The sequence below is a fragment of the Anabrus simplex genome, chromosome 1 (assembly GCF_040414725.1).
Source record: "Anabrus simplex isolate iqAnaSimp1 chromosome 1, ASM4041472v1, whole genome shotgun sequence".
NCBI classification, from domain to species: domain Eukaryota; kingdom Metazoa; phylum Arthropoda; class Insecta; order Orthoptera; family Tettigoniidae; genus Anabrus; species Anabrus simplex.
In genome coordinates, this window is record NC_090265.1 from 863,421,531 (window position 1) to 863,447,539 (window position 26,009).

General features: G+C 38.4%; 1 protein-coding gene across 4 annotated transcripts in view; it reads left to right on the forward strand.

Moving 5' to 3' along the window:
* The window catches only part of LOC136857648 (zinc finger protein 431), a 187,147-nt gene that overhangs the window by 81,229 nt on the left and 79,909 nt on the right, over positions 1 to 26,009 (forward strand). For all 4 annotated transcript variants that reach the window (XM_067136465.2, XM_067136466.2, XM_067136467.2 and 1 more), the window contains 7 exons: positions 3,359 to 3,581; positions 4,274 to 4,413; positions 4,491 to 4,665; positions 4,761 to 4,867; positions 12,882 to 12,991; positions 24,381 to 24,488; positions 24,568 to 24,755. In XM_067136465.2, coding sequence (XP_066992566.2) covers positions 3,359 to 3,581; positions 4,274 to 4,413; positions 4,491 to 4,665; positions 4,761 to 4,867; positions 12,882 to 12,991; positions 24,381 to 24,488; positions 24,568 to 24,755 — 1,051 coding nt within the window. The remainder of the gene's footprint in view (positions 1 to 3,358; positions 3,582 to 4,273; positions 4,414 to 4,490; positions 4,666 to 4,760; positions 4,868 to 12,881; positions 12,992 to 24,380; positions 24,489 to 24,567; positions 24,756 to 26,009) is intronic.

Sequence of the window (26,009 nt, forward strand, 5' to 3'; positions counted from 1 at the left end):
AACCTAACCAATTTCCTCAGGATTCCAAACTCTTATAATTTTATATATTTTGCCTCTATCTAGACTGTCGTATACCTGTTTAAAATCAACATACAGCTGGTGCAGCTGCTTGTCATACTCATAAAACTTCTCCAGTAATTGTCGCAATATAAAAATCTGATCCTCTGTAGAGCGATTTTTTTCTAAAACCTGCTTGATAATCCCCTAGTATCCTTTCCATCCATGATTCCAGTCTTGAGGCTAATATCTTACTAAAAACCTTGTGAATTCCGTCCAGCAAAGTAATCCCTCAGTAATTTCCGCATACTGCCTTATCTCCTTTCTTATGTATTGGACTGTTATATCCAATGTCCAATCCTTGGGCATTTCCTCCTTCATCCAAACCTCTTTATCAACTCATGAACAGCCTTCTCTACTCCTTCTCCCCCATATCTCAACAATTCTGTCTCCATCCCATCTTCACCTGGGGCTTGGTTATTCTTTAATGCTTTAATTGCTATCCTGACCTCTTCTAAATCTGGCTGCTCTATTAACTCTTCATTCAATTCTCCTTCTTCCCCATCATCACTGATGTTTCCCTCTTCTCTATCTTCCTCATTATTTCCATGGAGTACCTGGTAAAAATACTCCTGCCATCTTTTGAGCACTTTGCTTTTGTCACAGATGAGGTTTCTATCCTCGTCCTTAAAACATCTCTTGGTTGCAATCTTCTCTTAAGATCTTTTGTTCTCTCATAAAACTTTCCTACCACATTTCTATCCTTCATTTCATCCAGTTCTTCGATTCTATTTCTCTCGAAAGCTCTCTTTTTGGATCTACATATCGGCTCTTCTCCGCTTCTCTCTGTACTCTTACACTGCTTGCCTTGTCCTCCTTTGAAGCATTCTTTTCCTAGCTTCATTCCTCTCTTGAATTAGTGTTAAGCATTCTTCATCAAACCATTCTGCTCTCTTTACACGTTCCTTCTTCCCCAAAGTATCATCTGCAACTTCACTGATAGTTGTTCTCAGTATCTCCCACTTACTTTCCACTTCTCCTTTCTCCCATAACTCCTTTCTTATTTCCAAAGATTCTGCTATTTTCTTCTTGTATTTTTCTTGCAATTCCTCATTTTTCAGACTCTCTACATTATGCTTTGTCTTTCTTCTTACTCTTTCATTCTTTGCCAAGTCAATTTTTGTCTGTATTTTATTCTTCCAAGATAATGGTCTGAATCAGCATCAGCACCTTTGCAACTTCTAACATCCATGATGTCTGATGCATGCCGCCTGTCTATGATAACATGGTCTATTTGATTTTTTGTTACACTATCTGGTGATATCCATGTCTCCTTTGTTTTTCCGCAGGTGCCAAGTACTTTTAATTATCATCTGCTTCCCATTCGCATAGTCAATAAGTCTCAAACCATTATCATTACTGACTTCGTGCAAGCTTTTTTCCCCTGCTATATGTTTATTCGTCTCTTCTCTTCAAATCTTTGCATTTAGGTCTCCAAGGATCATTTTCATGTCATGTCTTTGAACTTTGTTAATTTCATTCTCCAATTTGGTGTAAAATGCATCTTTTTCCTCCTCTTCTGCCTCTTCTGTATGGGCATACACACAAAACATTTTAACATTGAAGAATTTTGCCTTAAGTCTCAAAGAGCATATCCTATCGTTGATTGCAGTAAAGTTGTTCACGCTTTGCTTTACAGACTTTTGTATGAGGAATCCTGTGCCATTACTGCCTTCTTCTCCTCCAATGTACATCAGGATATGTTGACCAGACATTATCATCCCTTGCCCCTTCCATCTTAGTTCATGCAATGCTGCTATTTTCACTCCATACTTATCCAGTTCATTCCTTAATTCCTTCAACTTGCCAGGTCTCTTTAAGGTCCTTATATTCTGCGCTGCTACTATGATCTCATTTTTCCTTCTCTTAAGCCATTTTTCTTGCTGAGTCCTCACCAAGTTATCCACTTTTCCTGTAGTATGTCGTAAGGTATCCGTAACGTTTGTCTTTTTACGAGGTAGGGGAATTAACCGTACGCCCAACCCCCAACCTGGAGGACCAGGGTATCACTCTTAGTCTACATCATCACCTTAGACCTGTCCGGCTTGGGTGGCCCTATCAGGAGCATGTGCTCCCGCCGGCATAGCTCTAAGGATCATTTGAACACGCAAGCCTCCGAACACCCGGCAAAATATATTTTGCCTTTGTCAAGGTGGTGATACCTTCGGGAGGTTCGGACACATATACTGCTTACCATATACTAGATTCTTGAAACAACTTTTTGATTTCTTTCGGAATAGTAAAACAAAAAAAACACATGGTTTAAAGAAATCCAAATGTATTTAGATGAATTGAAAATTACTGAAGATCCCATTGAAAATAGAGAAGAGAAATGGATTCTAAATAACAAGTACACAAGACTGTCACTAAAAGTATCGCAGCGTAAGCAGTATGTTATGTTTGCAGAAGAACGGGCCGCAAGATCATCCAGAATGAAAAAGTTCTGGGAAAGGAAAAAGTTGTCAAGTGTTAAAAGCTGAACTTATTCTTTGAAGACTTTGTTGTATAAGGTTCGATTTTGGTGCTCCAATGTGGGCGTAAACAGTGTAAATAAATAACAACAACAGTGTTCTTGGCTTTATGTCCCACTAACTACTCGTACGGTTTTCGGAGACGCCGAGGTGCCAGAATTTAGTCCTGTGGAAGTTCTTTTACGTGCCAGTGAATCTGCTGACACGAGGCTGACATATTTGAGCACCTTCAAATACTACCGGACTGAGTCAGGATCGAACCTGCCATGTTGGGTTCAGAAGGCCAGTGCTTCAACCGTCTGAGCCACTCAGCCTCGCAAATCTTTTTCCACACCAAGTAAATGCTGGAGCTGTACCATAATGAAGGCCACAGTCGTTTCCTTCCCAATTCTAGCCTTTTCCTATCCCGTCATCTCTTATAAGAGCTACCTATGTTGATGTGACATAAAGCATATCGAAAGAAAAACTTTTGTTATTTAACACACGTAATATCATTTGAAATAGCATGCTCTTTTGTGGTATTATCTGATTCCCTTCTGGATATGAAATTTAAGGCTTTAATCCATCATAAATGAAAATATCTCTCGATGATCGCTCCTTGCTCACTATTTGCATTAGCAACTCGCAGCGCTAGAGAGTGTGGTAACTCAGGGAAGTCTTCTAGAGTGCTCTGAACCTCGTCACTTGTACATTCCCCATAGCATGTTGAAATAAAGTGTGTTCTGGTTTGGTCATTTTATGATGTTGCTATTTCTTCATTCATGCTGATGTTTTTTTCTTTTGCACCAGAGTTCTGTTTGATATTCTATTGTATTGTGATTCTCTTTTAGTAATGGCGGATGGAACTTTGTATTCTGCGGACCATGAGATGGCATTAAAGATGGAAGGCTTAGAGAAACCCCGTCGTAAAAGAGGTCGACCTAAAAAAACGCATGTGGAGCCAGTTGTGGAACAAAGGGAAGAAGAACCAGCCAAGGAGGATATTCAGGAAGTGGAAGAAATGGAAGAAGATGCTGATGGAAGGCGTCGCCGGAAACGGAAAGCTCCACAGCGGTATGAATTATATTTGGCTGCATTACATTTCCCCCAACCTTACTTTTGATCACTTAAGAATTAATACAGGTACATAATCATTTTGATATCTTTGGAGTAGTTATATGGGTATTCAGATTATTTTGTTCTTTGTATCTTTCTGAAGAGGAGAGATTTTACTGCACTGCCTTGATGAATTTGAAATTGTTTTTCTGATATGGATCATTATGATGGTTTGTTGTAATTTTCTGTTCTGCTTCTTCAGTTCCCTGTTCCCAACTGCCTCTGTGTAAGATAATGTACCAAAAACCTCCATGTCATTCTTCTTTGCACCATTCCTCATGCAGCTCTCTTACTGTATCTGTCTTTAATAGACATTCCTGTAGTCATTCTGTCTAACTCAAGGCTGGCCTCTAGTTCTTCTCCCTCTCCTTTTTTAGAAATATTTCCATTCCTGTAGTATTGTGACAGGTTATCAGGGTCTTTAAAACTAAAATCGATACTTGGAGAGGTAGGAAGGTTTACTAAATTTATCAAACTGCTATTTACAGTTATTGACAAGTTCAGTTGAATTTGAGTTTTCCATCCTTTGCATGAAGTATAGAACCCTGGACAATCCTTGTGCAAATGCCTGAGAGAGTTTGTTTTGTTCTCTGGACTACAAAAGGTGAAACAATATGTTTAGTTTGTGTGTCATATTAATATGCTTGCAGGTTCATGGAAGCTGTTCAGGGAAAGGAATTGGAGAGAATATTTAGAGAAGAGGGAGTAATTGATGAAGATGAACAAGATGAGGTAGAAGAGGAAGATGTAGATGAGAAAATGATCATCTCCGAACAGGATGGTCCAGAAGGTGGGAACAATATTTTGTTCATTTTTAGTTTATGACTTGCACATTGTGAAGCATGGTACATCCCAAGATAATTACAGGTGCTGAGGTGATTGGTCATCTGGAGAATCAAGATGGTCAAGACTTGGGTGAGCTAGTAATTGTCAACAAAAGTAAAGGTCGTGGACGTCCACGAGGAAAGCGACGGAAACACCGCTTCCAGTGCGAAGTTTGTGGTCGTGGATTTCAGCATAAAGGACGCTTGCTTATGCACAAGTTAGTGTCACATAGTGTTGGACTAAGAGCCTTCTGCATTCAGAAAATTACATCTTCAGTACTGAACTATATCTTTATCATTTGTTTTTTGCCAGGAGCTACCATAAAGGAGTTAAATTTGAATGCAGCACTTGCAATAAGAGATTTACTAGTAGAGAACATTTTGAGCTTCATCAGACCACCACTGGCCATGCAGGAGAAGGTAAGACTGAATTTGAGTGGGATAAACATAACTATTTAATTACAAGATTTTTAATAGTTTATGCATCTATAAAACTTTCATGATTTATGTAAGTTATGAGATGCCGTATTTACTCGCATATCGGCCATGTATTTAATGCTAGTTTTAATGTCCCTAAATAGGGGGTGCAGCTATTATGCAAAATGTTTTCAGGCAACATTTTTAAAAGACTTCGGGGCATATTGTAGCCATTGAAACTATTATCAGAGAGGTGTATATTACAGTAGAATTGGCTAGTGTGTTTATGCTTCGAAACACAGCCAGCGCTGTCAACTATCTTGATGCCTCGTCACATCAACTCTTCACTGTTTCGAAGCAGTGAGATTGCTTCGTGTGTTATGTTGTGTGAACAGAAACAATAGTTGTTCCATACATGTCAGCTACATTGATGCATCAAAACAGCCTCAATAGAAACATTCCGTGTGACATTACCGTGAAGATGAACCTACACTCGTTAATTGAGTCTTCATATTCCGAACTGGGATTCAAGTTACTAAAAGAACCATGTACTTCGCACTGTAAGATCTTTGTTTTACACAGGAAAAGGACATTGTTTTCAATGCAGGGTCATACAGTACTATAACAGAACGACGCCCTCGTTTGTCAAGTGCAAAATTTTTGACAATTATGTTTTTGAACTTCAATTTGAAGTAGATTTTAAAACTCGATTAGGTTAAATTGTTACTTTTACATATAATACCAACCTAGGACTCTTCTTAGACTTAATTTCTCATTTTATAATTATTCAAATGAGTTCATTTGGTTTATTAACTATCTTGCTATGTTTTTGTAGCTAGTTTAGTTTATTTTTGTTAATGTACGTAAAATTCTGATTTTCAACTCTTCTTGAATTTTATTAATCATTTTATAATTATTCAAGTTAGTTCATTTACTTAGACTAATATTTTACTGTGCTTTTGTAACTGGATTAGGTTAAGTTTGTTATTGTACATAGAATGCCTATTTTTGAACTCCTTAAATTTCATTAATCATTTTATACTTCTTCAAATTAGTTACTGCTTTAGCGCGCTTTTAACTGTAAAACTGATCACTTTCAGTAACAATCTGATCATTTAGTGAAGAAGAAAACGCATAATATACTAGTACTATTATACTGTACATCATCTATTTCTTCTTCTTCTTCTTCCACTTCTTCTTCTTCTTATTATTATTATTATTATTTTATGACCACATAGGATCACTTTAGTCAGTCCGTCGTTCAGGTCTCTTTGAAGGGATTGTTCGGGCTTTGCGGTCCTCCCAGTACTTCTTCAGACGCTCCGATCTTCGTGCCCTTTCCTCAGTTGAAAATGTGCATGTTGTTGGTTTGTTTTGTGTAAGGGTAAAGCGGAGGTTTGTATTCTTGAGTTTTGTATTCAATTTTATCTTATTTGTGGTGTCTTCTGTTGTAAGGCCTATTTCCTTCAGATCCTCTCTTACTTCTCTGATCCATTTACATCCTGTTGTGGTATTTTTTTGAGACGAGATTGTGTTGTACTAGTTGTTTCAGAAGTCTCGAATCCTGCATCCTCATGATATGTCCAAAAAATCCCAGTCTCCTCTTACGCATAGTATCTGTAATGGGTTCTAGCTCTTTGTACATGACTTTGTTAGGTATTTTGTACATTTGCTCATTAAGTATTTCATGAACCTCATATTTTATCGTTATAAGAACATTGAACAGTTTATTCAGTGAACTGAACTGAGCTATGAAGCATGATACATGTTTCACCGCACATCTCTTGTAGTCCGAGATGGAAGTGCGCCATGTTTCAACACACTGCTTCACTGTGCCATCACGAGACGTTGTCCAGGTACTGCTTGTCTTTCAGTCTGAGACAGAAGTGCGCCATGTTTCAACACACTGCTTCACTGTGCCATCGTGAAACCTTGTCCAGGTACTGCGTATAGGAACATCTTCTCTTGCAGTCCGAGGCAGAAGTGCACTGTGTGTTGACACGCTACTTTGCCATGCCATCACAGGACACTGTTCAGGTACTGCTTGTCTTTCAGTCCGAGGCAAAAGTGCGCCGTGGGTTGACACACTGCTTCAAAGCAATTCACTCTGCCGTTTCAAAATGGTCAGCAGTATCACTATACCCATCTCTAGTATATATATAACAACAAAGAGATGCCACACTGTTGCCAGTACGGCATTACACTAATACAACATTATAACAGGCTGAGACTGGTACATCCACTGTCAAATTAAGCATGCTAAATATTGCGCGTGATTTCAGTACAACTTCACTGAAGGCTGTAATGGAATTTCATGGTCTTATTACGGATGACAATGTCAGACTGTTGTAGGAATATTAATTCCCATTTTATAATATCCAGCCTGCATTCGTTTAGTCCAGTTACTTGAAACAAGTTACTACGTGCCTTTAAAAAAATAATAACCTCATTATATGCTGAAATAATAGTCTAAACTTAAAACATTACTCGAAACATGCTCGAAGGACAACTTGTTTTGACCAGCTTACTTGTATATTACGACAAAAGGCGAGTGTAATTAACTTCAATCATAGATTTATTTTTCTAAACTGAAAAACTGATGTTAAAATTTTAGTCAGCCTGATGAACTAGTAGACGTGCACGCTGTGTTCTTACATCACCTGGTTTGTATGTGCCTGATCTTTGATTCATCCTTTGCTTTTTCACGCCATCGTACGTTATCATGAAGGCCACTGCAAGCTCAATCGGATCCACTTGCTGAGCTGGTGGTGCATCATGTATTTACGATTACCACGTTACTAATACTATACTAATTGTCAGTAACGCACAAAAGTAATCAATAGCACGGTAATGCATACTGTATGAAATGAGTAATGTTACCTGTGTTGTTCAACTCTCCTCAGCCAGGTTAAGTGGCTGACGGTTGAGGCACTGGCCTTCTGACCTCAACTTGGCAAGTTCAATCCTGGCAGAGTCTGGTGGTAATTGAAGGTGCTCAAATACGTCAGCCTTGTGGCCAGCACATAAAATAACTCCTGCAGGCCTAAATTCCAGCACGTCTGCATCTCCGAAAACTGTTAAAGTAGTTGGTGGGACATAAAGCCTGTAACATTATTGAACTTTCTTCATGAAAATATTTTACCAGATACATTCAATAGATATTAACTTATTTACAAACTTACAAAAACAAAGAAAGATTGAAACTTTACATGGAGGCTCTCTATTAGTTTATATTCCAGTCATAATTCACACACACTGTAGGCTTTTCACATGCAGAGAGGCTAGATTGTGTACATTTATAAACTTGGAAGAAAAAATGCTTATGTCATTAAAAACACTGCTTATGAAAGTTTACTCTGAATCATTAGCAGAGTGGCAAATTTCACTTTTGTCGATGTCTATGTTACATTATGAATCATTCCCATTTCCATCAGTCCGTATAGCATCATCAGCGCATAAAGTGCATTGGAAACTCCAGTTTTCATGAAGCTTTTGGAGACAGTCACTTCAGTTATGTTAACCCTAGACACTTCAACTTACCACTGGATATATATTCGTTGTTTCCAGCAACCATCCAGTCTGAATACTTTCACTGCAAATGGTCTTCAGATGGCTTGTTCACAGACATGTCCAAAGGTTACAAGATCGATGTTAGACCACCCAAAATCACAGCAAGATTGGTTTTATTAACTCTGAGCTCTTGCTTCACAGCATCAACAAGTTGACCTTTAAACCTGTCCAGCACAGGTAAGGCCTGCGTTCAGAGCAGTGCACCAGGTCTTTGCTGCCACACTGCATATATCAAGTTGCACATCATTTTCTTGTCCATCCAGCCTTTTACCTGAATGTGTACGTGAATACCAGACGGGAATGTGATTTTCTTCGGTAATGTTTTGCGTTTAAATATAAAGTACGGAGATAATTTACAGCCATCTGCAGTAATGGTCAACATCACCGCACAATATAACTTTTCGTTGCCGGTAGTTTTAATTAGAATGCTTGCCGCTCTCTTTTCAGAAGTAGTAGTGTTCCTGGGCATGTCAGAATGCACAGCAGTTTGGTCAGCATTGCTGCTCTGCAAGAGGAGATATGAGTTCTGCTACCTTAACATGATCACATGCTTATGAATCTCTCCAATTTCATCAGAGTAGTCTAGGCAGTTTTTGCCACAACGATGTTTTCCTCTGCAATGACAGATTATTACGCCACATAAACTGAGTCTACCCAACCACGCCTTGTCTTCAATAAGTTTTCTGAAATATCGTGGGATTGTGCAATTTTCTGTACTTTTAATTGTAATATTTCATGTGAATCACTACAGTTGTTCTGCATCTCTCTTGCTCATTCCAGCAATGCTTCCTCAGGACTCGGGAACGTGCCCTGTTTTAGCTCATGAAATGCACGCCTGGATGAACCAGTGTTCTTTAAATCCACATGCTTCTATCTCCAATTCTTTACTCGTTTTTCATGAACAGAGAATTCGTGGCCAGGTTCTCTTGTCACCGTTTTCTTCTGTGAATTTCATCACTTTTAGCTTGAATGAAACTGTGTAACTGTTAACTTTCCCCATGATAAATATTTACAGACAAGCTCCACAATGACCGAGCTCAATAGCTGCAGTCGCTTAAGTGCGGCCAGTATCCAGTATTCAGGAGATAGTAGGTTCGAACCCCACTGTCGGGAGCCCTGGAAATGGTTTTCCGTAGTTTCCCATTTTCACACCAGGCAAATGCCGGGGCTGTACCTTAATTAAGGCCACGGCCGCTTCCTTCCCACTCCTAGCCCTTTCCTGTCCCATCGTCGCCATAAGACGTATCTGTGTCGGTGCGACGTAAAACAACTAGCAAAAAAAAAAAAAAGGCTCCTAAATGGTTGAGTTCAGACTGTGCGCAGCAGTGACCCTTTCCGTTTTGTTACAGCAGATGCGCATTCTTGCAGCAAGCCCTTAAATTGGATGTGTGCCTCTTAATCAGCGCAAAAACTTATGCAAATATTTCAGTCAAAAATTAGGGATGCAGTTGATATGCAAGTAAATATGGTACTTTCTTTGCTTTCAAAATGATTTTCAAGGGAATTGGAACAAAAAATAGATGTATACTTCAATAAAATATATCTAATAACAACAACCATTTTTGAAAATTTTTAAATTGTTTCTTCATAAATACGAGCCAAGCTAATTCCTTAGGAATGACCCCTCATATCCCATAGATAAGGAACCTGACTGTTTGCAAGGTATTTATTAGCAAACTCAATCAAGATTTAACCAGAAGATGTAATACTCTGCTGGGTTGAGTGGCTCAGACGATTGAGGCGCTAGCCTTCCGACTCCAACTTGGCAGGTTTGATCCTGGCTTAGTCCGGTGGTATTTGAAGGTGCTCAAATACATCAGCCTGTGTCGGTAGATTTACTGGCACATAAAAGAACTTCTGTGGGACTAAATTCCGGCACCTCGGCATCTCCGAAAACTGTAAAAAGGTAGTTAGTGGGACGTAAAGCCAATATTATTATTATGTAACACTAATTTCCCAAAGCAGCAAATTTCCACCAGTTTTCCATTGGGAACCTCCATTTACAGGATGGCAAGTAAATTACTTCTCTCAGCATAACGTGTGAATAGTGTGAATTCAAACTAAATGAGGCCACTGAGCTAATTGCAAATAGAGGAGTGTAAGTTCGTAGTTAATTCCCAGAGGCTTGGAGACAATGCTGAAAGGTGCAATAGTGTATGACAGTGGAAGGATATAAACAAAAATGAGAGCAAGGAAGTATTTACACAGTCTACTAGGATATTGTGTGACTGATAACCTGCCCATTCATGTGTCTTCCCATAGTTAAAAGTATGTGAAAATATTTTGAAATAACATCGACCATTGAGAGAAGGAGCAAGAGGGATACAAGATACAATACATACAGTATAGGAGGAGAAGAAAGATTAGTAAGAGTGTGTGTAGTGTGAAAAATACCAGTAAAAGAGTGTTGCCAATTGTTTGAATATGGCAGTGTAATTATTATCCAAACCATAATGTTTCGCATGTTAATATATTGTCATTGCGCATAGAAAAAACCCTGTAGGATCTGTTTCAGCTTTGAACTCTGGCCAGAAACGTTCAGTATTTTATGAATTACATCAAATTTTCATTCTTAAATTATACATATGCTGCAGGTCAGTATTTCTCCGGCAACACTATCACATAACTGTATTTTGAGGCACGACGATGATATGTTATTTTTCCTGTGGAGTGTTATATTCTTTCTGTTGTATTGTACACTCTTTGAGCAGCTTTCTGATAAACAGTTGTTGCTGTACTCAGTAACGATGAACAAGTACTGTATTTACCCATTTGTAAGCCCATCTTTCTCTTCTTTCTTAGTTCAAAAAATTCCCCTCAGCTTAGAATCGCTGTATGGCCGGTGAAGAAGACGACAGCCTTTATCAACACAATAGGAAAAAGTTCCCTATAAATAAGTTTTTGTCGTCATAGATTCAGGCCCGATTTCATCAACATTTGTTAAATGTATATTAAGAAGTTTTTTGTTAACACTATGTTCAAAATATAACATTTTAAGATTCTTGCATTTCTTCAGACTTTTTCTTGTGAGAGTTTCGTACAGTTTGAATCTAGAAGGCAGTGGCAGATACAAGCTGTTTTAGAGCGTGGTCCGATGCAATTTTTAAAAATACAGCTGTAAAGCATGGCGCTTGAAATCGACAGAAACAGATTGTGTCAGCATTTGAATCACAATCCCCAACTAAGAACTGGAAACCATCAGTATCCCTTTGTGATTTGTCCCAATTTCAGACCATACTCGGATATGGGCGTTATAAAATATTATGTCGTTCACAGAACCTGGGCAGAACTACTCCCTGATTTGGAGGTTAGGATTATTAATCACTTGAAATTAATAGAAAAAGTATCCCAGTTGCAGCATTCTATTGCCTCCAGGTGATTGGATTCTTGCGAGTATACTAGCTGTTGTTCCTAAAACATCAGCAAAACGGCATATTTCATAGGAGTCGTGGATAATCGGTTGAAATTCTTCTACTGAAGGAAATACAAATAGTCTTATGGATGCTATCGATGCAGAAACTGCTAAATTCTACTAACTGAAGCCTTTGAAATTCTAGCATTATCTCCAAAAATTACATAAAATATCATTGGTCATGCATTTAAGAAATGTTTGTTCTGAAATGCGCTTGATGGCATAGATGATGCTCTATATGAAGACAGTGATAAAGAAATGTGACAACGAATCTGAATCACCTGGTGGCAATGACTGACTAAAAAATTAAATGGCAGAAAACTTATTCCTTATGCTTTGTGTGCTTCATTAATTAAAAAAAAGAAATTCTGGCTTCTTGGGGGTCAGTTACAATTGGTTTCGGCTTATCGGGGTCGATTACAATTGGTTTTGGCTTATAATTGAATAAATACAGTATACGTTACTCTTTTTTTTTTTTAAAGAACAACTAGAAGAATTGTGAGAGAGTGGTGAGAATGTTTTTGTGCCTGATAATAGCATTGCTAGGGAAACAAAATTTTACTTCTCCGATGGAAGCACTGTCGTAAAGATTATTAGAATTGATGTTCATTTCAATAGCAACTGAATGTATAGATTTCTGGAAACTGGTGAAGGGAGGATATGGGATATAGGGGAAGTTCTAGTGAGTGGAGGAGGTGCATTGGCTAGTGAATTCCAACTTGAAATTGAAACCACAAAGTAATGCATAAATATTTCTTTATTGCAAATTAGTACAATTAACATTTTAATCACTTGTTTCTTCCCCAAGTGGTTTGAATGTTGCAGAATTTTTACCACCACTAATTGCCCTACTGATCAGATGTAATTCATCACATACTGCTTTTGCACAATATGGCAATAGTTGAACTTTGCACACTTGTTGCTCTGGTCCTGCTGTCACAGACCAATAATCTGTCATTAGTCAGAATCATTGCATATTGCAGATACTTATTGTTGAATGATATACTGTAGACTAAAGTTGAGTGTTTTTTGTAGGTATTATTGAAGGACTAGAAGATGGGAAAGATATCCTGGAGCTGTCAACTAAGAATCGATACCCATGTGATCAGTGTGATAAAACCTTCCAGACAAAACAGAGCCATGAGGTAAATGTCAGTCAATTATACTTCTATACTAACATATAAAGATACTGAGTTTGTTTATATGAAACAGGTAATCTCAGAAACTGCCATTTGAAAGATAAGACCATTCTTGGTTACGTAGACTATATATCGTCCCGGAATATCAAAAGATACCCATGAGAACCGTGGCTTAAATGAAAAAATGACAGTAAAAATAAATGTCAAAATTCGTATGTTTGTGTTTGCTTTCTGTGATTTTTTTTCCTTTTTTCACATAAAAACTAGTGATGGAGCTCAAATGTTGCAAGCTTATAGCTAATGCCTTTTGGTTAACACACAGGCTATTTATTATCATACTGTCTTTTTAAGTGGGCCATGTAGCGAAAGAAAATGTGAAGCAGTTTGAGGCAAAACATATGCTTGGGATCCTTAAAATTGAATTGAATTGAATGGTTAGTCCTATTGAACAATGGAGCGCACCAAGTGTACCTGAAATTCAATTTGCAAGGAAAAAGTGTATATGAATTTTCTGAGTATCTCTAATAGTTCTTGAGAAAAAAATGTTTTGTTATAATTTGGCGGATCTTTATCCTTGATTTCTTTTTCTTGGTTTCTTTCATGTAAACACTTCTTGATGGACTGTGCTCATATTTGGTAAGCATACAACAGGAGCCCATGGTTAACATATAGGCTACTTACTATTGCAGTTTATCTTAAGGGGACACTGTAGGGAAATAAAATGTGAAGCAAGTCATAGGAAAATGTATGTCTAGGACCCTTAAAAGTGAATACCCTACCTAAACGGTTAGTCCTATAAAATAATGGAGTCAGCAAGTGTACTTAAAATTCAATTTCCTAGTAAAAAGTTTCTAAGTATTTCTGTGCCTTTCTGTGTTTTACTATCAGACTCTCTCTTAAGTGGGCCGTGTAGCAAAATGAAATGTAAAGCAAGCCAGAAGAAAATGTATGCCTTGGATCCTTAAAAGTGAATAAGCTGTCTGAACAGTTAGTCCTGTTAAACATTGGAGCAGAACAGGTGTACTTAAAATTCGATTTGCCAGCAAAAGGTTTATATGAATTTTCTTCGATAATTTCTGACAAAAGAATGTTTCTGTTTTGGCGCATAGTTTAGAGACTTGGAGAGTTATGTCCTTAGTTTGAATGAATAAGCCACAAAACAGCAGAAGCTATACCATTTAATTCGAGAACTGGTGCACACATTAGTGTGTGATTCACTGTGTGCATTTACCTTCTCACCTTTCTTGTACTTTTTGCAGTAACCAAGTACAAACCATATACCGTATTTCTCCAAATCTCCAAATCTACCAAAAAATTAAATCGGGCTTGAAAAGTGCTTTGTGAAATCATAATTTTATTTATAACAAATTTCAAATTTAATTTGAGAAATAAAATAAACTCATGCAAGTACCATATAAATGCTACATTTTCATTAGAAGTATCTGATACTGCCTTTGAAAGTTCAGAGGATTCCTCTTCGCAAGTCTGCATTTGTATCGCATCTCGTGTTAGGGCCATGCCGACCACGCGTTTTTCGCGCACATACCTCTCAATTTCATGTTTGATTTCTTTAAAGCTTCCTCGTTGCTGGCCATTGAATGCTTTTCTTGTACAGTACGCATTTTTAGACTACCTTTATCTCCACGCTAACGCCAAATATTGACTTTAATTATGCCGTATTTTCTTGTGGCTGCACAGTTATTCTTTATTTATTTATAACCATTCATTTAAAATTGGTGTCATAATATCAAAGAGAACCCGTTAAAAATTTGCTGGCAATACTTGTTCCACGTATCTCTACAATACAACGATCCATCATGAAATGATTCCTGTTGTCTATAAAACTGTTACTTTTACTTCACATCAGGTGCAACCAGTGAGTACAGTGTAATAAAGACCCGGGAGGGTCGACGGGTTGTGTGCGCCGTTGTATGGCCATCCCGTCCTTGCGTTTTTCATGCACATACCTCACAATTTCTTCGACTTCTGTAAAACGTCCTTGTTGCAGGCCATTGAATGCAATTTTTTTGTAGATCACACATTTTTAAAGCTATCTTTGTCTTCACACTAACACCGAACATTGGCTTTAGTTACGCTGTATTTTCTTTTTGCTGCACAATTATTCTTCATGTCAACGTGTTTAATAACCATTAACTTAAAATTGGTATCATAATATCGACAAGAACCCGTTTAAAATTTGGCAGCAATACTTGTTCCATGTGTGTCTACAATACAACGATCCGTCACGAAAATATTTCTGCTGCCTCTAAAATGGTTACTTTTACTAAGCGTTGGATACAGTAGACGCATTATAACTCTGTCCCTGAGTAACCTGGGCCTTTCTAAGAATTCGAAGGGTCACTTCCTTGCTATTCCAGTTCGAATAACACTTCCTGCGCAGTTGGGGCTTGAAAGTACATTGTGGTCAACGTTGCAATTAGCTCAAGAGAGTTGACCTAATATTTTTATGCCATTCTACAGAAATGAGAAATGTTTTTTTAAAGGCTAGTAGAATGTCATTCTTTCTTCACTAATTCCCAAAGAACTAGTGATGTTACACAGAGGCACTGTACAATCGACCGCCGTGGCTAGTGATGTATAATAAAGATGCAGACATTGAAGGTCGAGTTTTGTGATGGTAAGCAGCATGGTTACCATGGTAGCTGCTAGTGGTGTTCATTATTGTTACATCGCGAATGCAAGACGACCCTTGATTTTTCGCATGAAATTCTGAGAAAAAAAGTCTTGGATTCGGAGAAATACAGTATTACTGACTCCACTTCAATTTGAGGACAGTACCCTAGTGCTGAGTGTGAGTCTATATTATTCTGAATGCCTTTGAATGGCAAGAAACTTATCTATATTAAACAAATGACGAAACAAAAACAGGAACACACTTGGTCAGCTATCATGGCATGGAGGTTCACTACAAGATAAGTTTCTCTAATATAATGTAACGGAGATGGTTTTAACTATTCCTCAGTTACAACCTTCCTGATTTAACATGATTCTCTCCAAGTTGTTATGACATATTTTTAGCAATATTTCTTGGAAACACACTGTTCTTTAGGAAACCATTTTAAACGATATCTATATACAGGGCCAGTTATCCCATATACAACTTGTGACAATAAAGTTCGGTGAATGAAGTCAGAACGGTCGATCTGGCAACACTGGCGACACACAATGCTGCAACTGTGTAGCAGCAGGTTTTGACCACCTGCTCCCAACGTTGTTCAGTTGAGCATCGTGTGTGTGCCGTGTAAGACCTGTTTGACGCAGTGCGTGTTTAGAGTGTTGGTTCTGAACTGCGAACAGGAACATTACCGACCAAAAGATCAATGTACAGTTATGTTTTAAGCTTGGCAAGACACCGAAAGAAACTCATTGCGATGCTGGTACGTGTTTGTGAAGATCACACGCTGTCCTTGAAGTGTGTGTACGAGTGGTTCGCCTGTTTTCAAGGAGGCCGAAAAAGTGTTTCTGACAACCCCTGTAGCGGAAGACCAGCGACTGCTGTCAGTGACGAAAACATTGAGAAGGTGAGGACATTAATCACGAAGGATTGGCGATTAACTGTGCGCATGATAGCGGATGAACTGCAGATTAACTGTGAATCTGTGCGACAAATTGTTACCCAGAAGTTAGGTAAGAGGAAAACGTTTTCTTGTCTTGTGCCACATCACTTGACTGACGATCAAAAGCAGGTACATTTAGAGGCTTCACAGGATTTTGTTGAAACGGCGGATGCGACACCAAATTTCTTGAACTCTATTGTCACTGAGAATGAAACCTGGTATCTCAGGTACGACCCTGAAACAAAACTGCAAAGCATGGAATGGCGTTCTCCGGGATCCCCTCGTCAGGAGGAGGTCAGAGCCGAAAAGTCACTCATCAAAATGATGCTCATCACCTTTCTCGATAGTCAAGGCATTATCCACAAGGAATTGAAATTTTCACCCGTTTCATGAAACGTCTACGTAGGGTACGACCCCAGTACACACAATAAGGTTCATGGTTTTTTGTCCATGACAATGCTTGCCCACACACAGCCAATATCGTCAAACAGTTCATGGCAAAAAAGGAGGTGGTGTAACTTGAACATCCCCCATACTCGCCAGATCTCGAAACTCCAGACTTCTTCCTGTCTCACGACTCAAACTCACTTTGAAAGGAAAGAGATTTGACAATATTCCCGACATCCAACGTAATGTGACGAAGCTTTTGAACACCATCCCAAAGGAAGCCTTCTTGCAAAGTTTCCAGGACATGTATCGCTGATCTCAGCAGTGTATAGTTATACGAGGGGATTATTTCGAAGATTCACACAGAAAAATAAAATGGCTATCTCCAAAAAAGCCCAAAAGTAAAGGATAAGGTTACCACTAGGTCGCACAATAGCAAGACATAAATGGGATGTAAAGACAGGTCAGTAAAATAAAACATTAATCCAGAGTAAAATAAAAACTAAAAATGAAAGAAATCTTTCTGCTTCATTGTGTACCAAAATACGATCTATTCCACTCAACCGCATGACAAACATACAAAATCAGGCATCTTACAGATCGAAAGTGTCGTGTAGAAATGCACCAAAATGCAAAGTCAGTCAGTATAATAATGTTGGGGTAATAGCGTTGATTGGCCCTAATTACCAGACTAGATATGTGCTAAACCATGACGTACATAACCACCGCAATGTCTCAAGAAAACAGCTTTGATGATAAATGCCATGTAAGCAGACTTGCAGACCTTAAGATGGACCAAGCATAAGACATCGATGAAATTCCCGACAAGATATCCAAAATACCAGGCACGTATAAACGGAGATGTCACTTACACCAACAATATTGGAATAGACCTTATCGTGCCACAACATTGAAGTGATACATACAAATAAGAAACATGCACATAATGTGCTGATACATCGAAAATAGGCAAAACCCAAGCAACGGGTGAAATAATATGGCAATACCTTCAGAGCATAATGTTCGGCTGAACGGTAATCAAACTACGACCGACCGATCAAGCAGGATAAAACAGGCACAGAAATTAATGAAGATAAAGTGGGCATAGTCACAAACTTACAAAGTTAAGTAAAGATAAGAATTAATAGATTCTGCATGAATCTCCAGCATAACATTATTTGAATCTATTATGAATACTATAATATAGTAAGAACGCCTGCATTGTGTTTCTGGACTCCATTTTGCTTTTCTCCAAAATTCAAAGAAAAAATATCATTAAGAGACTTAAAATCAAGGAGGTAGAAAAGTCAAGTTACAAGTGGGGACACTATTGCTGTATTGTGACAGTATGATAAACTATCAAGTGTAAGATTGCCAGAACAGAAAGAAAGCAAAGATTTTGTAACATTTATTAAATATATGTAAAACAAGATAAATACTGGCAGAGAAGCAGGAGCATTTGACATTATTGCATTTTAACTTGAGTTTGTTAGAAATGTCTTTTGTGGTTGTGTTTTGACTGCCACAGTCAAGATCAAAAAGAGTTCTAACTGTGCAAAATGAACCATTACTATTCTTTACCTTCACAACAGCATTCCCCTGTGGGTGGGGGCGGTAGAATAACACCCATGCTATCCCCTGTCTATCGTAAGAGGTGACTAAAAGGAGCCCCAGGGGCTCTGAACTTTGGACCGTGGCATGACGAACACAGGGACCTCAGCTGAGTCCTAGCATTGCTTCCACTTACTTGTGCAAGACTCCTCACTTTCATCTATCCTCTCCGACCTCCCTTGGTCAACTCTTGTTCTTTTCAGACCCCGACGCTATTAGGTTTGCGAGGGCTAGGGAGTCTTTCATTTTCACGCCCTTCGTGGCCCTTGTCTTCCTTTGGCCGATATCTTCATTTTTCGAAGTGTCGGATCCCTTCCATTTTTTCTCTCTGATTAGTGTTATATAGAGGATGGTTGCCCAGTTGTACTTCCTCTTAAAACAATAATCATCACCACCACCACCACCACCACCACCTCACAACAGCAGGTAATAATAGAACATGAGGCTTGATGAAGTTAGGACTGTACAGCTTGCTGTCTGTATGAACACTAGCAATGGCTATTTTCTCTGTGTGTTGATTGATATGGTTGTTACTGTTAGTGTCCTCGTTTATAATGAATTATATTTTCGATCACATTTGGGGCATTTACTTGATGTACATTGCTTGATTGTATGTTTTTTTTTTGGGGGGGTAATTGAAACTGTTACCGACATTTGCGTGGAACATAGAGGTGAAAGAAGGTGCTGGCTTGAATGAGTCTATCTACGACAGTCAAATATTAATTTAAAACTTTAAAAATAAAGGTTATATTTCTTTTCAGATATTAAATTTTAACAAAACTATTCACTTGGAGAAAGAACAAGATTTCAGGTACAGAGCTAGTTTGGTACAAAAAAAAAAAAAAAAAAAAAAAAAAAAACCAGAAAAACCCAGTAAGGTTAGTTACAAAATTTGAGCTTCAAGCTCCCAATTTATAGAAGTTCCTACATCACTACTGTTGCGTTTAGTTAGTCAAGGACAAGAGTCTCCCAATTTCTTTTACAGGATATTTAAATTACACAATTTTCACAATCACCTTTTGTTCCGAAGGTTACAAGTTACGGCCTTCCAAAAGCACCATTCAATATTTACACAAATATCTTTTACCTTACAAGAAAGAGCCTCTATGCTCTATAATTCTACCAAGGAGACTGCGCTCCCAAACCCTAACAGCCTTTAACTTTTACACTTGTGATTAGTGCGTCTTTACTCAATAAAATTTACACCTTCAGGCCTCTCTAGGCACAACCTACAATTTACAAGACCGTATTAGTTGTCTTTTAAGTTTACGTGAAAGAAATAATACAGGGGTATCGAGTACGCATTCTACCGGGCCTTTGTGGAAAATGACAGGTTCAATTACCGGCCCAAAACTCAAAAAATTTATGGAGGCGGAACATGCGCTCCTTAAAATCAGAGCTTAAAACCCTACTTGGGCTCGTGGCCCAACGACACAGAGGCTAATCCCAAACTACTGAGGTGGCTAGATGGACAAGTTAGGTTACAATTTACAATAGTGAAAACTGTTACAAAATCATAGTCACCTCAAGATTAAATTGAAGGGGAATTCGAGAGGGTAATGCCCTCTCTATCATCGGTTTTTAGTTAAGTGCTATAGACTAGTTCAACTTTTACATGAGAAGAAAGAAAAATGTACATTTTTGGAATTTCACAGTTACATTATAAAGATTGGAAACCTTCCCATCGAATTAGCTGGCAGAGATACCTACAGAGTTAGAAAAATGGTGGCCATTACTTTGGCTGATGTTCTGCTTGCCGATGGATGAGGCTCCACCTCGTCTCTTAATACACACACTCAGTAACACGACGATCAATAAGGCAAATAAGCTCGAAAGGCGTCAGCTTTTATACCCGAGAGGAAGGTTCGAGAAGGCTCTGGACTAAGTCCAGACACACCCTTTACTTTTTATTGGACAATCAAAAAGTTACAAGAAGCATGTGATTGGCTGAAAATTAAACACACAAAATTTCTGATTGGCCAGACTCCAAAGCTGGCGGGATGAGTTAGAAGTGTTACAAACTTAGAAATATCAAAAACAAAGAATAATCGATTCAGTTTAGGAAACCTATAAATACAAAATTTCTTTACATTTTTAGTAGTTCCACTTTACACCAGAGTGCATGTCATCAGTTTTTTAATAGAGACATCTATGGAGAAAAGTACAAATTTCTTGAAATAGTTGTTGCAAACTTTCTGTGTTAGATAGCGTTCTTCAAGGCGCTTCATTTAAAAGCACGAGGTTGAGGTGTACCTCCCTGTACAGACCTCCCCCCCCAAAAGTCCTTCCCTGGGGTGACACTGTGGAAATTTGCTTAAAGAAAATTTTATATGGGAATTTCACATACGGAAAATTTCTTGCTGAAAGTTAACTTTAGAGAAATTATTTTGAAAACCCGTCTTGAAGTCTTCCAGAAGTTGTAGAGGTCTGAGGTATAAAGTTCAAGTTTGATGGCAAGATCGGCCATCGCTGCTGATACCAGGGTGGTGTCCTTTGCACCCCCCCAAGTACCTTCGGATACACCTCTCCCGCTACCATGAGAGGGGTAGCCATGGTGATGGTCGCCACAGACCAGATATAGTAATGCTGCTCCAGGGTGGTTAGGCGGTTGAGTTACCGCACCTCAGCCCTTGCCGGAAAGGATGGAGTTCCGGCATGCCGTTCAGAAGGAGACTGGACCAGAGTATAGTGGGCCCTTACCCCACTCCAGCATTGCTCGCTGGATGTTGATGCGCGGCCGTTGATGGCTGAGAGGGCACTGAAACAGTCATTTACTTGGTGGCAGAGATTGCTTGATGGAGATACAGAGTTATTTGGTTTTTCTGTAGGTTGAGATGAGACGGGAGGCATTGAGGACAAGTGTGTGTTTAATTGGCATGGTTTTGGAGACGGGGGCTAGGTAATGGCCACCAAGCCATGGACAAAAAGTAAACCTTATTAGAGGGGAAGGTTGTACAATTAAAGTATATACCGTTGCTTACACTACTATACAAGGCTGGGAAATGCAAGGCCTCGCTGGTCGTGAAACTGGTTCCTGCTCGGGCTCGTGAAATGCATCATTTTGCCGCTGGGTGCGCTCTTCTTAGTCATTAAATTCCGCGGGCGAAGTCTTATTCAAACATTCACAAGCATCTCAAGACGTATTTTTGTACTTTATGAGCTTTCTTGTGCTAGTGCAGATGATTATAATTTAGTGACTGAAATTAACGACATATTTACGCAATGCAAACATCGGATAAACTTAAAAAAACGTGGTATCCTGTAGTATTCCTTACTGTAAATCAAAGACCTCAAAATGATAATTATCGTATTTCATTTCACAAATTTCCGAAAGATGAGGAACCTAAAACTAAATGGTGATTGGCAGTTTGTTGTCAAGGAAATAGACTGAGATCTCTGTGGAAACCTAGCGTATGTTCCACTGTTTGCAGTAGGCATTTTAAGAACTCAGATTATATTGTAAGCACAGCAATAAGAATCCTACTTTTGAACGTCATTCCATTCGTATTTCAAGATGTTCCCCAACACAATCACATACAGAAAGACCAGATAACTGTTATGACTGTTATAACAGTTATAATACGAGGCTCAGAGCCAACAGAAGGGCGGCTACCAACGCAACAGTAGGTAGCAAATGACAGCTTTCAACAAACATAGAACATTTTCCAGAATCTAATGACTTTTCCTGACAAGGTCTCAGACAATAATATTGCCTACCAGTGGTAAAGGCCCCTTCTGCAATAATTCAACTGATGCTTCAGTTTCACCTTATGCTCATGATTTCATCAGCGGCCTTGAACATGTAGTATTTATGATATTAATTTTTGTGCTTGTGATTCACGCCTTCATGTCATTGGCATTATGTCATTGTCACTTTGGTATTCCACTAACAATTTAAAATGAACCATTTTAATTAGAATTTTTAACGGAATAAGTTTTAGTCTCTGACAAAATAGTTTATGGTTTAATTATTGACAATGTTTCCATTAACATGTTTGTATAATGTATCATTTTTCACATTTTTATGTACTGAATTTTAGTAACTGGCTAAACTTTTAGCTTCCATATTAATATAAGGTGTACTCTTGAAGATTGTTTTTAGGTTGAAGATGCCCTAAATTAAGGGCGAACATGTCCCATTTAACTGTTAGTCTGTTTATGTAACCAATATAAGTGGAAATTAAAGTATTGAATAGGTGGATTAAAGAACACCTTTATTATTTTTGAACTGTAAATTTTCAATACGGACCAAAAATGAGATTTATAACATGTAATAACATGTAACATGCCACTTAGTCGAGCAGCTCGTCTTCTTTCTCCCAATTCTTCTCGCCCAAACTTTGCAACATTTTTGTAACGCTACTCTTTTGTCAGAAATCACCCAGAACAAATCGAGCTGCTTTTCTTTGAATTTTTTCCAGTTCTTGAATCAGGTAATCCTGGTGAGGGTCCCATACACTGGAACCATGCTCTAGTTGGGGTCTTACCAGAGACTTATATGCACTCTCCTTTACATCCTTACTACAACCCCTAAACACCCTCATAACCATGTGCAGAGATCTGTACCCTTTATTTACAATCCCATTTATATGATTACCCCAATGAAGATCTTTCCTTATACTAACACCTAGATACTTACAATGATCCCCAAAAGGAACTTTTACCCCATCAACGCAGTAATTAAAACTGAGAGGACTTTTCCTATTTGTGAAACTCACAACCTGACTTTTAACCCCGTTTATTAACATACCATTGCCTGCTGTAATGCAGTAGCCTGTAGTGAAAATATTTAACCTTGACCGAGAATGATATGAAAGATCCATGAACGGTACTTGGAAAAGTTACATGCTACCAAATAAGTTGTACGTATCATTCTGAAGTAGAAATGACCAGCATACCGTACTCTACGCTCTGAGCTGGGAGAGGGCACACGACGGTCGTCAACAATGGAATGGATAATAAAGTTTGTGACTGTTGAATTTGAATAGCATCCCTCTTCTTTCATAACAGTTAAAAGTTAAATAATTTTACACAACATAAAATTACGTAGTAAAAAAAGTACGAAGTCATGTCTCCAATGCCGATTGCTGGTCTATGCGCGTGTCCGTACAGTAGTTACTGTACATTATGATCGTGGACTCAGGAGTCGGAGAGTCAGTATACAGTCGCTCCAAAACAGAATACTGTATCAAGATACCTTGATGTCAAAAGCCGGGTTGAGTGGCTCAGATGGTTGAGGCAAAGGCCTTGTGACCCCAACTTGGCAGGTTCGATCCTAGCTCAGTCTGGTGGTATTTGAAGGTGCTCAAATACGCCAGCCTTGTGTCTGTAGGTTTACTGGCACGTAAAAGAATTCCTGTGAGACAAAATTTCGGCACCTCGTTGTCTTTGAAAGCCATCAGAGTGGTTAGTGGTACGTAAAACCAATAACGTTGTTGTTATTATTATTGTTGTTGTTGACATCAAGAGTACGCTCATTCAGTTTTGGAGCAACTGTAGATTGCTTTTAAAAAAATAGAGATTTTTTTTGGCAGCGGATAATCCACAGAACGGTTAATCAAGGGACGGATAATCGAGGTTTTACTTTTATATGCAGGAAAAATATTTTCCAAATTGGAGATGTGATGGAAAGTTTCTAGATTTGTTCAATTTGATGTGGAATGATCCACTTGTATATTGTAAAAAATAATATTGGGTTTTGAGAAATATAACTCAGTTTTGAATAAAGTTAACAACATTTTTATCACCAACAAAAAACCTTGCCTTTTGGAGATCTTAATGTACACGTGTAAGTGTAGCACTGAGTGCTTTGTTTTCAGGTTCATCTTAAAGCCATCCATGAAGGCCAGAAGCCATTTTCTTGTGAGGTTTGTGGTAAGACCTTTGCCTACCACAATAGCATTAAGGCCCACATGCTAATTCATGAGGTGAGTTGTATATAAATAGTTAATCTTGATACATTAGAGAGAATCACTGGATACTGAAGTTTTAGGTGTTAATTTTCAGGAACAACGCAATGAGAAAGGTTACCCTTGTGATATCTGTGGAAAGTTATTCAACCATCCAAGCTCTGTCATTTATCATAAAGAGGCTGAACATAACAATGGGCGACGTTTTGTCTGCAACAAATGTGGAAAGGGTTTCAAACATAAGCAGTTACTGCAACGACATCAATTAGTCCATTCTGACAACAGGTATGTTTCACTTTCTCCTTTAACATATGTGTTGACTTTATGTACAGGATGTATCGCAGTGTGTAGGACCCATGTACCAGTGGATTGGAGACACCAAAACAAAGAGAAAGCTTTATATGAATATTCATCCCATTTAACTACATTCTTGAATTACACCCTATATATCTATTGACTATAACTTTTCAGTGTAGATATTACAAACCTTTATTTTTGAACTAAGTCCCTGTATATAATATGTTTTATTTGTAGCTGCCTCATTTAATTTCCTATTTAAATGTTTAAATTATTGAGTACAACTTACATGTTGTTGGTCTATTCTGCTTCTCATACCTGTTAAGGATGAGTAGTAAGGTAGAAGAGATGTGAAATTTCTGGTGGAACAGGATGTTGATTCTTTGGCAGTTGAAATAGTAGAGGATAGGATGATAAACATTGCATGAATAAGGTGTGACCAAGTGTTAGAAATTAATTTGGTGAAGATTGCATGGGCAATCCGGTTGTGGGCGGGTTTGATGAGGTAGCTTTTACTAATTAGGGTGCAAAAAAAGTCTGTTGGTAGACAGCTAGGTTATAGGGCCAAATTTCATCTTTATTGCTAGGCTGTGGGTAGCGGAGAGTCTGGTATAGGTGAAATGAATGATGTCTAAAGTTTTTGCTGGTAGTTGATGGGACTTCGTATGGACATTATAGAATACTCCCCTCCACCAGTTCTGGATTCCAGAAACTGAGGAGAGAGTAGTCAGTTTTCTGACAATTAGGCATATAGCTATTACAGCCAAAAAAATGGACGAAGGCTGCTGTCGAAAATTTTGGACCCAACATTTTCTTTTATGTGTATCCTATCCATGCAGGCTTGCATGGTAAGTCGTTGCTCTCCATCTGTTTCCTAGATGTACATATATAAATGAATACAATCAAAACTGTACAAAGAACAAGATACTAAAATTATTATTGACCTTGTTCATTACAGTGGAACCTCGGTTATCCGTTCCCGGAAACTACGTTTTCCTGGAATATGCGTTCAAATTCCGTGGTCCCGCCAGCATCATAATTAAATCACGTTGTAAAAATCCTGCATTATCCGTTCCTCGAAGAAACGATTTCTCGGATCAACCGTCCAGAAATTCCAGTCCCATCAACGCTAAATCCTCGATCAATCATTTCTTAATAAACTGTATCTCACGAAAGGACGGCTATGGCACACGTATTGATCTTGGCGTTAACGCCCCGTCATTGCGATAGTTAGAGTAAGTA